General features: G+C 41.9%; 1 protein-coding gene across 1 annotated transcript in view; it reads right to left on the minus strand.

Moving 5' to 3' along the window:
* Positions 1 to 13,645, minus strand: part of LOC134677469 (la-related protein 1) — a 175,157-nt gene that overhangs the window by 77,175 nt on the left and 84,337 nt on the right. The window contains exons 4-5 of the mRNA XM_063535951.1: positions 5,364 to 5,486; positions 4,736 to 4,859 (exon numbers count right to left, since the gene is read on the minus strand). Coding sequence (XP_063392021.1) covers positions 4,736 to 4,859; positions 5,364 to 5,486 — 247 coding nt within the window. The remainder of the gene's footprint in view (positions 1 to 4,735; positions 4,860 to 5,363; positions 5,487 to 13,645) is intronic.

A 13,645-nucleotide genomic window follows, 5' to 3' on the forward strand; every position in this document is an offset into this window, starting at 1 on the left:
ATACCTAATCGTCTAAAATTCATAGGTTACTATAACAATGCCTAGCAAAACCGATTTCAATCAAGAAAACATAAAAATAACTTCGGTTTCTATGTCAATGACAGCCTAATTTCAGCCCACAGTGTGGCGTCAGTCCTCACAAATTGGTATTCAACCATCCGCACCTCATTTTATCGGTAATATCGGTCAATATCGGCGGTTGAATTCGGCGAACCAAGTTGGTGTTTGCATCCGCACCTCCTGATTCGATTGGGCAATTTAATCAGATTGGCGAAAAATTTACTAGTCAGGATCTGGTCAGGATACGCCTTTAGCCCCCATTCCCACGACGCTTTTACAACGCGCGTTAAAAAAGCGTTTGAATGACACCAATAGATACATGTGTATTTATTCACACGACAGCGGTGGCGCTAAATAATTTATCACGCGTTGTTAGATTTTCGACTTACCTAAGCCTTGGTCATTAAATCGAATTTAGAGTGCGGACAGATTCAAGCGCTTTTTAACGCGCGTTGAAAAAGCTCTCGTGCGAATGGGGGCTTAGAGTCCGTCGTTGCGACCGGCTGTAACGACCGATTTGTAAAAATGCATCGTTAAGCCCGCTCCACACTCGTGCGCGAATCGCGGCGCGAAGCCGAGTCTGGAGTCGATTTCGCATATCAGCGAACTAGACTCCACACTCGCGTTCGCGGCTTCGCCCGCGATTCACGCGCATAGTCTGGAGGGCGCTTTACATTAGGTCCGTGTTCTATGTATAAGCCCCTTTAGCAATCACCGCTACCTGATTGGCTACTAGGCTAATCAAATTAAAATTTTTCAGTTATGACATTTATAATGGGACCAACTTCGTAATCACTTAAGCTTTTTTGGCCGTTTCATACATTTTGATCGAGTGGATGTCGACGTTTTCTATGGGAAGGCCAATATTTTTTTTTGGGATTTCGGGGTTGGTCCGATAGAAAAAGTTGTTCAGTATGACCCAGTATGACGGGCGTAAGCCATAATGCTATGTTGGGGGCTGCAATAGTGTCCTGGCTGCTCCTTCGTCGGATGCTATTGCAGCTTGTACTAAAGGCTTTAGTATATAGAATAAGTTAGTTGTAAGAATGTATAAATTTGTAGTTTTTTATGGAGCGACATGTTTACCTCAGTGACAAGCTCTAAAAATAAATAGAAAAAAAAAGTATGACGGGCGGCTATACTAATCTGTAGACACATATTATTAATCTGTGAGCTAGTTCAGCTAATATTTCACGTGCATCTGTTATTTGTGCACGCTTTTTGGAAATAATTATATCTCTGGCGTCAACAATCGGAATCTTTTTTTTGAGTTGAGGGATTGCGATGTTGAGGCTTGATTTTTGATCTGAAAGAAATTCAATCAAGATTAATTTTATCATGAGCAATCCAAGCTATAGTCCGTTTTTTTAGCATTAGAAAGAACTTCGCAGAAGTAAGCTTCTGGTTCCAAATCCGGCACTTTCAGCGGTAATAATTTGAAGTAAATTATATGTATTGACCATGCTACATTAGATAATTCAATAATTATTAACAATTAAAGAGCCCGATAAAGACTGCACGCTTGCTTCTGTGGAGTTCTTTCTAATGCTAAAAAAAACGAACTATATTCAATAGCAATACACAACAGTATAAGCAAGTTACCTTTTATTTTAATTCCGTCGTATTTGTATGATATCCTTTAAACTCTTGTCAATTAAAGGCATATCCAGATTAGTCAATTTTTCGCCAATCTGATTCAATTGCCCGATCGAATCAGGAGGTGCGGACGCAAATACCAATTTGGCTCACCGAATTCAACCACCGATAATGACCGATAATGACCGATATTACCGATAAAATGAGGTGCGGACGCAAGAATACCAATTTGTGAGGTTAGTATTTTCGTTCTGGGGCATTTATTCAATTTCATCATCATCATCGTCATCTCAGCCATAAGACGTCCACTGCTGAACATAGGCCTCCCCCTTTTTTGGGGGGTGAATGCCATAATCGCCACGCTTGGCAGGCGGGTTGGCGATCGCAGTCGAGTACACCGAATTTGAGGGACGCTGCTGCCTGTCCACCGGTGGTCTTGGACGTGGTTTAAGGACATACCCGTTTATTCAATTAAGAGGGCTCTAATATCACCATAAATCTAAAATTGGAGATTGACGCCAATTTCATTACTGATCAAATCGACCGATTCGATCAGTCCCGAAGGAATAAGGAAGTCTTCGTTAAATAATACAAAAAGAGAGTGTGTAACTCAGAAACTTAGGTCAGATCCAACGGTCTACTTCTGTTAAAAACTATTAATAAGAATTCTCTGTAAAGGCTTCGTCACACAGGCGCGTTTTCCGGGCGGCGCGTGAGCGGGGCGCGCCGCGTAACTAAAGCCCCTCATTCACACTCCTACCTTGTCGTCCGCCTCGCAGGACTACGGTGTAAGATATAGCTCACACACCATCCTACTTTGTAGTCCGCCTCACAGGACTACGGAGCAAGAAAAGCTTACACACGGTACTAAGGGCCTACCGCGAACCATGTTGGACGTGCTAGGCAGCACCCCTGCCCTGTCACACTTACGTACGAATTTACACGCGCGACGGAGGGGCAACACGTCGAACGTGGTTCGCGGTAGGCCCTCTGTTTTGCCGTCCATCACCAGTACTATGGCATCCTACTTGAGTTTGTAGGACGGCTCGTAGTCCGCAACCCCCATACACGATCCTACCCAACGAGGCGGATTACGAGGCGAACTACAAGGTAGAGTGTGAATGGGGGGCTTAACAGACTATCGCACCGCACCGTGACCTTGGAGTGTCGCACCCATAAGTGAGAGCGAGAAACGTATATCTCTTTTCTTTGTTAGTAGAAAAAGGCGGCAAATTGGAAAAATGTAGGCGCGAAGGGATATCGTCCCATAGAAAATTTTAATTTCACGCCTTTTTTTACTGACAAGATTTGCTTGACCACCTATAGCTACTTTACATATAAAACGCTCACGCCCCGCTCGCGCGCCACCCGTAAAACGCGCCTGTGTGACGAAGACTTAATTATAGTTCGTCAAACATATGTATCTCTGGTCAAACCAATTTGACAGTCAGTAAGCCCCCATTCGCACGACAGCTTTTTCAACGCGCGTTAAAAAAGCGCTTGAATCTGGTCGCACTCTAAATTCGACTTAACGACCAAAGCTTAAAGTCTAAAATCCAACAACACTGAATAAAAGCGTCACCGTTGTCGTGTGAATACATAAATGGTTATCCATTTGTGTCATTCAAACGCTTTTTTTAACGCGCGTTGAAAAAGCTGTCGTGCGAACGGGGCCTAAGAATCAGGAAAACTATACTCATTTAAAGTAGCTAACACACTATCGCACCGCACCGCGACCCTGGTGCGTCGCACTCATGAATGAGAGCGAGAAACAGATATATTTTTCTCGCCCTCACTTACCGGTGCGAAGGGTCGCGGTGCGTGCAAATTGCAGGCACCTTTCTCTGTCATTCTATTCTAATTATAGCTGGTTTTGCAAATCATATCAATAAAAAAAGGCGAGAAATTCAAATTTTCTATGGGAAGAGATCCCTACGCGCCTAAATTTTTCAAATTTGCCGCCTTTTTCTACTGACCAGATCTGCTTGACCAAGTATACATTTCATGGATCGAACAATTGTTTCCGTCTGGAAAGCCCCCTCCACACTCGTGCGCGAATTGCGGCGCGAAGCCGCGAACGCAAGTGTGGCGTCGATGTTCGCAGACAGCGAAATCGACTCCACACTCGCGTTCGCGGCTTCGCCCGCGATTCACGCGCATAGTCTGGAGCGGGCTGAAGAAAAATATATCTCTTTCTCGCTCTTACTTATGGGCGCGACGCACCAAGATCGCGGTGCGGTGCGATAATATGTTAGCTACAACCTTACCATTATCTGCTTATTTTTTGCGCATGGCAACATTACTGAATCGTAAACTTAAAAATCGTCGCCCCATCCCTAGAATATCACTCTATGTGTCAAATATTTATAGTCTGTGGTGTGGAGCGAAAAGTGGACGCCAATTATTGGGCTGTACATTCTTGGGTTGAGCAATCCCGGGTCGAACATTATCGGTACGGGCCAATAATATGCGACCAATATTCGGCGTCCACTAAATGGATTCGTATTATTGGGTCGTGTATTATTGGGTTGAGCGTTATCAGGGTGAACAAGCTCGGTCCGTGCCAATAATACGAAGCCACTCTTTGAACAGGGCAGTAGTGTACAACCCAATAATACGCATCCAAAAAAGTGGACGCCTATTATTGGGCTGTACATTATTTGGTCGTGTATTAACCGGACTCGCACTTTGTCACTCCAAAAGCTATCCAGGACTAGAGTCAGAGCACACCGCCTGCGTGTGCATAATTGTGCACGTGTGCGTCCGCTAAAATGTTGGAGCTGTGGCACAAGAGGTGCGCCGTCTCTCATAAGGATCCGTCCGTATATTAGAACGCGCACAAATCCGATGTAAAGTTCAATTTAGAGGTACGCTAATGGACCGCGAGCCACGTGTCCAATCGCCTCCCGGGTGATAACTCGTATAGTGGTTAACTCATGGACGTCAGCTGCCGACCCGTTGGTGGGTTGAGGAATAGCAGCCACCGAAACATGTAAAAAAATTAATAATTTTTGTAATCGCCTCTCGTTTGATACTTTGTCAGCGGATATTTGCTCCTGGCCCGCGGTCTATAACATACCTGCGGCCTTAGACTTGTCGTTGTGCTTGTCGTGGTGTTTGTCGTGGTTCTGCTGGTGGTTCTGCGTGGGCTCCACCTTCTCCACCTTGGCTTGTTGCTCTTCTAGAGGTTTGCGCTCCTGGTCCTGGAACAAATTGGCTTTGTCAAACTAAATCCAAGTATAAATGTGAATTTTATTGGCAGGGTCGTCATGTGGTGGGGATGGGTTTGTTTGTGATTAGGCGGGTCCATACAGAAAGAGCCGCCTCGCGAGGAAATTGCCGCGCGAGACGTGCTTCAGCCGTATTGCCTCGGGTGAGGCACGACACTATCGACCGAGCTGCTTCACGAGGCAATTACCTCACGAGGCGGCTCGTTCTGTGCGGACACGCCTAATCAAACAACGATCCTTTTGTTATGTCTATTAAACAAGTTACTGCCAATTTTACTTGTTCACACACCTCCTTTTGTACTTCCCTAAAATCGGTGTTTGTTTTCCATTGAGGAGTTCCGTTCTGTCTTTCCGGCTATATCATCAAGTCAGCTCCATGTTAGTATTAATTATGTTAGTGTTATTGTATTGCATTGCCATCGGAATTAAGAAAGTACTCCAAATTTAAGCTGAATCAGACACCAGGAGAGTACTCACCGCGTTGCCGTTGTGGTGCGACGTCTCGGCCTCAGAGGGCGGGGGGGTCGAGTGGCACCGCGCCGCGCCGGCCACCGCCGCGCCTAGCGTCGGCCAGTCGCCGATATCCGTGAAGTCTGATGCCTGTGGACAACCAATGACGTACTTTAGACATATACGTTGGTAGAATCTGGAAATATGTGGGAAAATGGGCCTACAACGTATGCGAGTTTATTTTGATAAACACTATAAGACGCCATGTTTAGATTTTGCCCACATAATAGCCATATACGGCCCGACCACGACTTCGGCCGGTGGCGGCAGCAGCGCGATCCGACTTTTTGTTTCCATCGTTTCCACCTATATGACCGCCTCGCGTAGATGTGGCCGTAACATTATTACTAGCAGAGTATGACTCAAGAAAGATTAACACATCAAAACCTTCCCCAAAATGAGCCGCCTCGCGAGAAAATTGCCGCGCAAAGCATCTCGATCCGTGTTGACGAGCCTCGCTCGAGGCAAACGCATACACCGCGATGTCTCAGGCGAGGCACGTCTGCACAAGCCGAGTTGCCTCGCGCGGCATCTAGTCTCTACGATTCTTAGACCAACAAATCGTTACCTGTCCATACTGCTCGACCTTGGCCCAGCTCCTGCGACTCCTGCTCTTGCGTCTGGCCGATATGCCAGCTGTCATGCTAACGTGACACCTGTCACTCGTGCTTTTCACTTTCACTGTGACCTCATGTTTATGGTTTCAATTTTTTCACTAGCACTAAGTATACAATTTCGATTTAAGTTCTAATGTCACATTTGGATTGGCATCATAGTTATGTCACTTGCTTGAGTTTTTGATTTGAGAACCTAAACATAGTTTCGATGTACACTTGTACAGGGAGGCCTAAAAAATGAGTTATTCAGATTCCGCTGATCGTTTTATTGATAAAAGGCAATCATTTTACAAGTCAATAGATAAAATGAGGCCAGAAATAAACTCAATGATTAAATTTAACAACCATAATATAACTTATTCGAATCCATATTATAGGAATTATATATTCTACATATAAAAGCACTTACTCGTCCGTCTATGCGAAATCTCCATATATTGTAAATAGACCCGTTTCCGTTGCTTGAGCGAATAAACTTGACCCGTTTCTATTATTTACGGGTGTAGATATAAACCTTGCAAGTTCCGCATAGATTTTGTTTTATTACATTACAATGAAGTAAATATTCCGTTCCACAAATGTCGCAGTCAGATTAAGAGCCCAGTTGATATTTGAGACGGGTTAATAATCGAACCGGTCGCCCTTCCTGCACGAAATAATGTCACACCTGACGGTCAAGCACGAGTTGCGTTCTCGCGCGCGACTCCATACATCATCGACTTCAAGTATGGACTCGCGCTCGAGAACCCAACTTATGCCAGAAGATCGTCTGATTTAACCATAGAGAAATATAGTAAGAATAGACTCATTCCATACATCAGTTTTGGTACCAAAAAGACTATCATTTTCACAGTCGACATCTAGCATCGCGTAGCGGAATTATCAGTTCCTCGATACTACAATTTTCTAGTGTCGCAACTCACGAAAATTGTATTGAACAACAATATACAACTAATATTAAAAGCAGAAGGAGTTGAAAATAGAGTTTTGAGTCGTTGCAACATCTATGTCAAGTATAGCAGTACTGATAATTCCGCTACTCGATGCTAGATGTCGACTACGAAAATAATAGTAGTTTCGGTACTACAACTAATGTATGGAGTGAGCACTCTATGTATATTTATTTCTCTATGGCGTAACCATGCCGAAATCTCAAATAGTAAAGTCGTCAGACTGAGGCGCATTCTTACGTATTTCTAATTTATGCAATGATACTATACTGGGTGTATGAGGAATGTTATGAAAGTGAAGGAAGCGAAAGAGGTATGTCAGGATTAGGGTTGCCAACCGTACTATACACCGTGAAATTTTAGTGGTTGTTTTCCCGCAACGAAATGATTCTGCTATCGATATACAGTCGATGTGTAATCTTTTTTTTAAATAATGTTAAGAAATGCCAGATTTATAAATGTGTCGAACGAAACTCGAAAGTGACCTAACACCAGTAGTAGCACTGCAGTAGTACCTAACTAATTCTTTTGAGTGAATGAAACAAAATAACCTGAAAAGTAGTTCCATCTATTTTTCCTTCACACATTTTACGTGCAGTTAGTTTGCAGATCCTTAAAAGTAAACATAACAAGTTAATATCAAGCTTTTAATGATCAAAAACTTAAACAAACACTTAAACTTCCCGATACCGCAATTAATTGTTCGAACTGCAATCCGCCACGTTCAATACACAATCACCTCTGCCCTGTGCATGTGGTGGCGTTTGAAACTGCCCGTGGTTAAGCAGCCGCTGTGTTGCGGCGACAATTGTTCGTCCGTGTGGAACTTGGGGGTTTAAAATCCCCCGAAGACGCAGCGACTGTAAATGGTCCGGTTCCGCGTAAAGTCGCCGGGCGGCGTGGGAGTCGTAGTTAGCCCTAGCGTACAGCTGCACCATCGCGACGTACTCTAAATTAGAATATTCGTAATGTCGATCCATTTTACTAGAAATAGCAGTGATGACATTGACAGTATCTGTTATCACATTAGTTTAATAAGCGAAGAGGATGTAATTATTCGATTTACCGAAGTTGACACAACGATCAAACTAATAAAAAGGTTTTATTTCAACTGTTAATCGTGAAGGAACAGTCTAAGTAAATTTTAATTTCAGTTGTCAAACAGTAAAGCACTCTAGCCTTGTTACACAGTTTAAAAAAAGTAGAGTCTGTGCGGAAAGAGAAGAGTCGTGGGATTTGAGGGCGCGCCAGTGCTATTTTATGGTTTTTGCTATGCTGACAACACTGGTCACGTGATTATAGTACGACACTAAAGGTCATGATACTTGAATCCCTTTTGTTCCGGTTTTTTACCACGGCTTACTAAACGGAGCCTGGTGGTGGTGTCGGCTCGTCAACTCAATCCTCTGATTTAGCGCAGGCACTAGTTTTCTTTTTAAAACACACTTGTTTTTATATCTCAGATACTAAAAAGTGACTGCGATTGACAAAACTGCTAAAACTATTTAAGAATCTGCCCAATACAACTGTAATTTTAGTACCAAACAAGATACGAGTCTCATTTATGTACTGCCTAATCTGTGCAGTCCAACAGTTATTAAAACCGGGTAGATCGGGTAGAAATTGGGCAATAGAACTGTAATTTTATCTGGGATATATTTCACCCATTGTAAACTTGATTTGTAATGTATGTGTACATTATTAATAATAAATATGAATATGAATAAAAATAGTGCATAAGTAGGTAGGCCTTATTGGGTATGTCCGGTTCTCTCATCTCACGATATTTTACTTCGCCGAAAAGTCACTGCTAAATATGAAATATAATTTCGTAACTAACAGAACCTACAAATAAAGAAATATTTTATTAGAAAAAGTTTTATTCTTTGTAATCGAAGTCTGAATTAAAATATTCAATGTCACTTATGTTTGAACTAGCTTCAAAACAACCAGGGACACTCATAGAACTATCTTCATCTGAACTGGATGTTCTTGAATCCGGCACGTAGATTACGAATTCTTGCATATCACCTGCTTAGCGGTCTCTTATTCGAGATACCGTAGGTACTTTTACACAATACTGAAAAAGAAATTAAATATAAATATGCATAAAATGGCAAGTATCAAGACCATTTGTCAGTTATTTTAAAGATCATGACCATGATCATGCAATGACCTGCAGATTTATGAAAATTAATATATTTTGAATGAATATACTTACCGATTATGTACCGGAGACAAGTTACTTAGGGGGCTTATTAAATAGGTAATTATTTAATATTAAATACCTACAACATCAATACCCGCGAATTGCGGAAACACGTTCCGCGACTTTTTGTAAGTCGATAGTCGGCTTTTAGCCGTTTTCTTCCCGCTGACAAAACCGAACAATGTTAAATATAATTTTCCTTGTGGTTTTATGTACAGTTTTATCGTGTTTTGAAAATATTTTATACATAAAACTTGCGGTTTTTGTTAATAAAAATATACATTGACAGAAGTTTGTTTACTTTTTACAAGACAGGTGTCAAAGGTTTGATTGCCATATAAAATTTAAAATGTTAGTTCCCGTTTCTGCCACGACTCTTCTCTTTCCGCACAGACTCTAACATGTGCTTGTTTATTTGTTTATCTGTTTACAATATCGGGAACTGTCGTCGACTTGCAGTTTTAGTGTGTTACTATTGTTTTTCGCTTGTTCGAGTTTAGGTTATTTTTTTGTAATATTTTTTTTTGGAAAACAGTTTATTTATAAGTTTGTCTATCATAATTCGAAAGTACTACCGATAGCAAATCGCCCTGCCGCGGGAAAACAACCACTAAAATTTCACGGTGTATAATATAGTATTGTACTATATTTCGGCCTTGCGTACTATATATTTTTAGGATACTATATAGTACGCAAAAATACTATATTTCGATGGGTCCTTACGCTGTGCTTTTTTTTTTCATAAATATGAAATAACAACATAACTCAAAGTTCTTAAACTGAACAAGCGCGAGTGTTGCATGCTTTAACGAGAACCTACATGTCAATGTAACGCTACGTCTTACGTAGGCGAACAACGCGCGAACGCGGCGCGGCGCGGCGCGGCGAAATCAATCCTTTGATGCCCATAGAAGTGTCCTACGTAAGCGATCTCGTTGCGAACGCGGTGCGGCGCGATTTGCACGCGAATGTCAGGCGGCGCGGCGCGGCGCGGCGCGGCGGCGGCCGCTTTCGCCGCGCCGCGCCGCGCCGCGTTCGCGCGTTGTTCGCCTACGTAAGACGTAGCGTTACTGTCAAGAGTGTTATGTCAAAAGTGACACTATCAGTGTCACTGTCACGTCCTTATATACAGCACTCAGCCAACCCAACAGTCAACGGTTTTTTCATCTTGTGATGTGAAGTTTCAGAAGTTTGTAACTTTGCATCAACGAAATAAATTGAAATAATATTTCAAACTACTTGTGAAATGAATGACCAAAATGATAATCTGATAATGATCAAAGTAATAAGGATTATAATAGGAACAATGGGTCGGCCTAAAGCAAAGGGGGTGCAAAAAAAAGAAAAAAATTGACCAAAAGTGCAAAATGTATAGGAATCGTAGAAAAAATTCAATCAAAACGCTAAAATAAGCATGTTATGTAGGAAAAACTTTGCCCTAAAATCGAAAATGGCCAAGATATTTGACCCGAAAGTTGGGACAAGTCAAATTTCGATGGATGATGTGATTGATGTGCTAATAACATCACTCGCATGATTTTTTTTCTAAGTGCTGCAACCCCTTTGCCCTTAGTCCAACCCATGATTTTACACACGCCTACTGACACGCGCCATATTTCGCATACTTTTCATTTATTTTAAACCATCTCCTTGACTGTACTATATTTTCTTTCAGTGTACTATATATTTTATATGTCATTTTGTAAAATACTATATTTCACTAAAAAAAAGTTGGCAACCCTAGTCAGGATCGTAGCAAGTGGAAATCCGTGGTCTCTGCCTACTAACCCCTCCGGGAAATAGCCGTGATTGCATGTATGTACCATAGTCTAATAAAACATGGTCTTCTCTTCCCAGAGTGACACAAGCCTACGTCACAATAACATTGCCACTTTATATAGCGCTGTCGCATATTATCATATAGCGCTGTCGCATGATGACGCAGGCTTGTGTCAGTCACGTGACCACGAAAAGACGGGAAGAGAGTACCAGGCGGAGTATATTATTATACCATGGTATGTACGTACTATACCAGGAGACATTTTTGATCGAGCGAAGGTCTCCGCTTTGACTCGGGCAATCCGTTTTCGTATGTCTGGATATTATCCTCTATGGGTTGCAATTCACAACCGATTCTCGTGAAATTTTGTGAGCAGTACGGTTACCATCAGTTTGTCACTGACATAAACGCCGTCGAGAACGTAATTTACTTTCGATACGTCCCGTTTGCACTAATATGCGAGTGCGAGCGAGATGTATAGAAAGTAAATTACGTTCTCGACGGCGTTTATGTCAGTGACAAACTGATGGTAACCGTACTGGTTCAGTTGTCGAGAACGAAACCTCGTTGTCCGTATCGCACTAATTTTAGGAGCCGTCCCCGTCAGCGCGGCGGAGATATTTACCTAAAATTCTCAAATCTTCTTAGTTAAAAAAAAAAAGTATTGCTTTGCTACGAGACATCGTCAGGTATCACGCATTGATTTGAATAAAATGAGCTTTCGAATTGTGTAGGTACAGTCAGCAGCAGAAGTTGCTAAGCGGGCCAGGTTTCCAAAAATATCTTGACTGAGAGAATAAGAGCGTGTAAAGGTAATTTTGAACACCTCGCCCACTTAGCAACTTCTGCTGCTGTCCGTACATATTTATAACTGACACAACGGCTCTGTATCAAATCGCGATTAACAAGAATTTCTTTATCTCAATAGCAATGAAAATAAAATAATGTCAGGAACATACGCGAATTATTGTAGAATGCAACCGTACGTAATCAATTAAATACATCAATTCCATATAACACATTGCGTTACGGCCTTGGAATTAATTAGGTATCCACATATTTTTAGAGCATATGTAATACAAGTACAGTGTAAAACTATGGGTGTAGCCAGTGTTGCCAACTTGGCATAAATGATGCCAGATCCGTCATATTTTTACTCGCTTTGGCACCAAAATTTTTTAAATTTTCCATTTAGCATCTGGCATATTTTTTAGCATAATTTAGTCTAAGCCAAGTTTGCAAACCAAACGGTAAGCCAAACTTGGCAGCAACAATATGCGCCATCACCTTATGTGGTTCATATTTTCAATTGAATTTTGACTTTTGTGGACGAATGGACGTCGACGGACTATATAAAAGGCTTGCTACACGGTCGCCGACAAGCCCCCCAACCGCGTGGCCTTGGCCGGTCCCGGACCGTGTAGACAGTTGTTACCAACAAAATTTGACCAAAACTGTCCAAGGACAGACCAAGGTCAGACGGTTAGAAGGCTCGTCGGCGACCGTGTAGCAAGCCTTTAAAGTTGATCAAGCAGATCTTGTCAGTAGAAAAAGGCGGCAAATTTGAATAATGTATGTGTTTTAAGTGTCTAATTTCAAGTGACAATTTAGCATATTTCAAAAAGCTTTGGCATTATAATCTAGACTTTAGTCTAGCATTTTTTCAAAATCCGAGTTGGCAACACTGGGTGTAGCCAATTTATTCAAAAATATGTCCCATAGTTTTTAATTCGCTGACAAGAGCTATGGGACATATTTTTGAGACGGTTTGTGCACCCATATTTTTACAGTTGACTGTACCAACCGCGAGTAAATATTAAATTTGCATTATAGATCTAATACACAAAAAACAGAGCCCGTCAAATCAAAGTGACTAGCGCAACTGCTAAATAATCGTGCTTATTTAAATCTATCGATCGATACATAATTATTTAAAAAAGGAGTCCGCTATGTACAGTCGCCATCAGATATATCGGAGCAGCCAAGGTGCTCACAAATATCTGAACACGCCTCTATTGTCAAGGCGTTAGAGTGCGTGTTCAGATATTATGAACACCTTCACCGCTACGATATATCTGATGGCGACTGTACCTAACTGTAAATAAAGTGCCTTTTGAATTTAATTTATACTAAAACTCTTCTTCCTCGCGTTATCCCGGCATTTCGCCACGGCTCATATTAGGAACCTGGGATACAACTAATTCCCATGAATTGACGTAGGCACTAGTTTTTACCAAAACGACTGCCATCTGACCTTCCAACCCAGAGGGGAAATTAAGCCTTATTGGGATTAGTCCGGTTTCCTCACGATGTTTTCCTTCACCGAGAAGCGACTGGTAAATATCAAATGATATTATACATAACTTCCGAAAAACTCTTTGGTACGAGCCGGGGTTTGAACCCGCGACCACCGGATTGCATGCTCTTATGCTCTGGTTTCCTAGGATAGCGGTGACGTCATATTGCGGCCGTCTCCATACAAATACTATTACGACATCCATATGTAGCCGTATTATTTAGTATGGAGACGGCCGCTATATGACGGCACCGCTATCCTAGGAAAACCGATCTTTAACGCTAAGACACCAACGCTTCGTTATTATTTCTATACTAAAAAACAGTCTACAAAAACTTAAACATCTCGCCAACAAGGAATTCAATTTAAAACTATCAAACAATATCGCGATTACGCG

The sequence above is a fragment of the Cydia fagiglandana genome, chromosome 26 (assembly GCF_963556715.1).
Source record: "Cydia fagiglandana chromosome 26, ilCydFagi1.1, whole genome shotgun sequence".
NCBI lineage: Eukaryota > Metazoa > Arthropoda > Insecta > Lepidoptera > Tortricidae > Cydia > Cydia fagiglandana.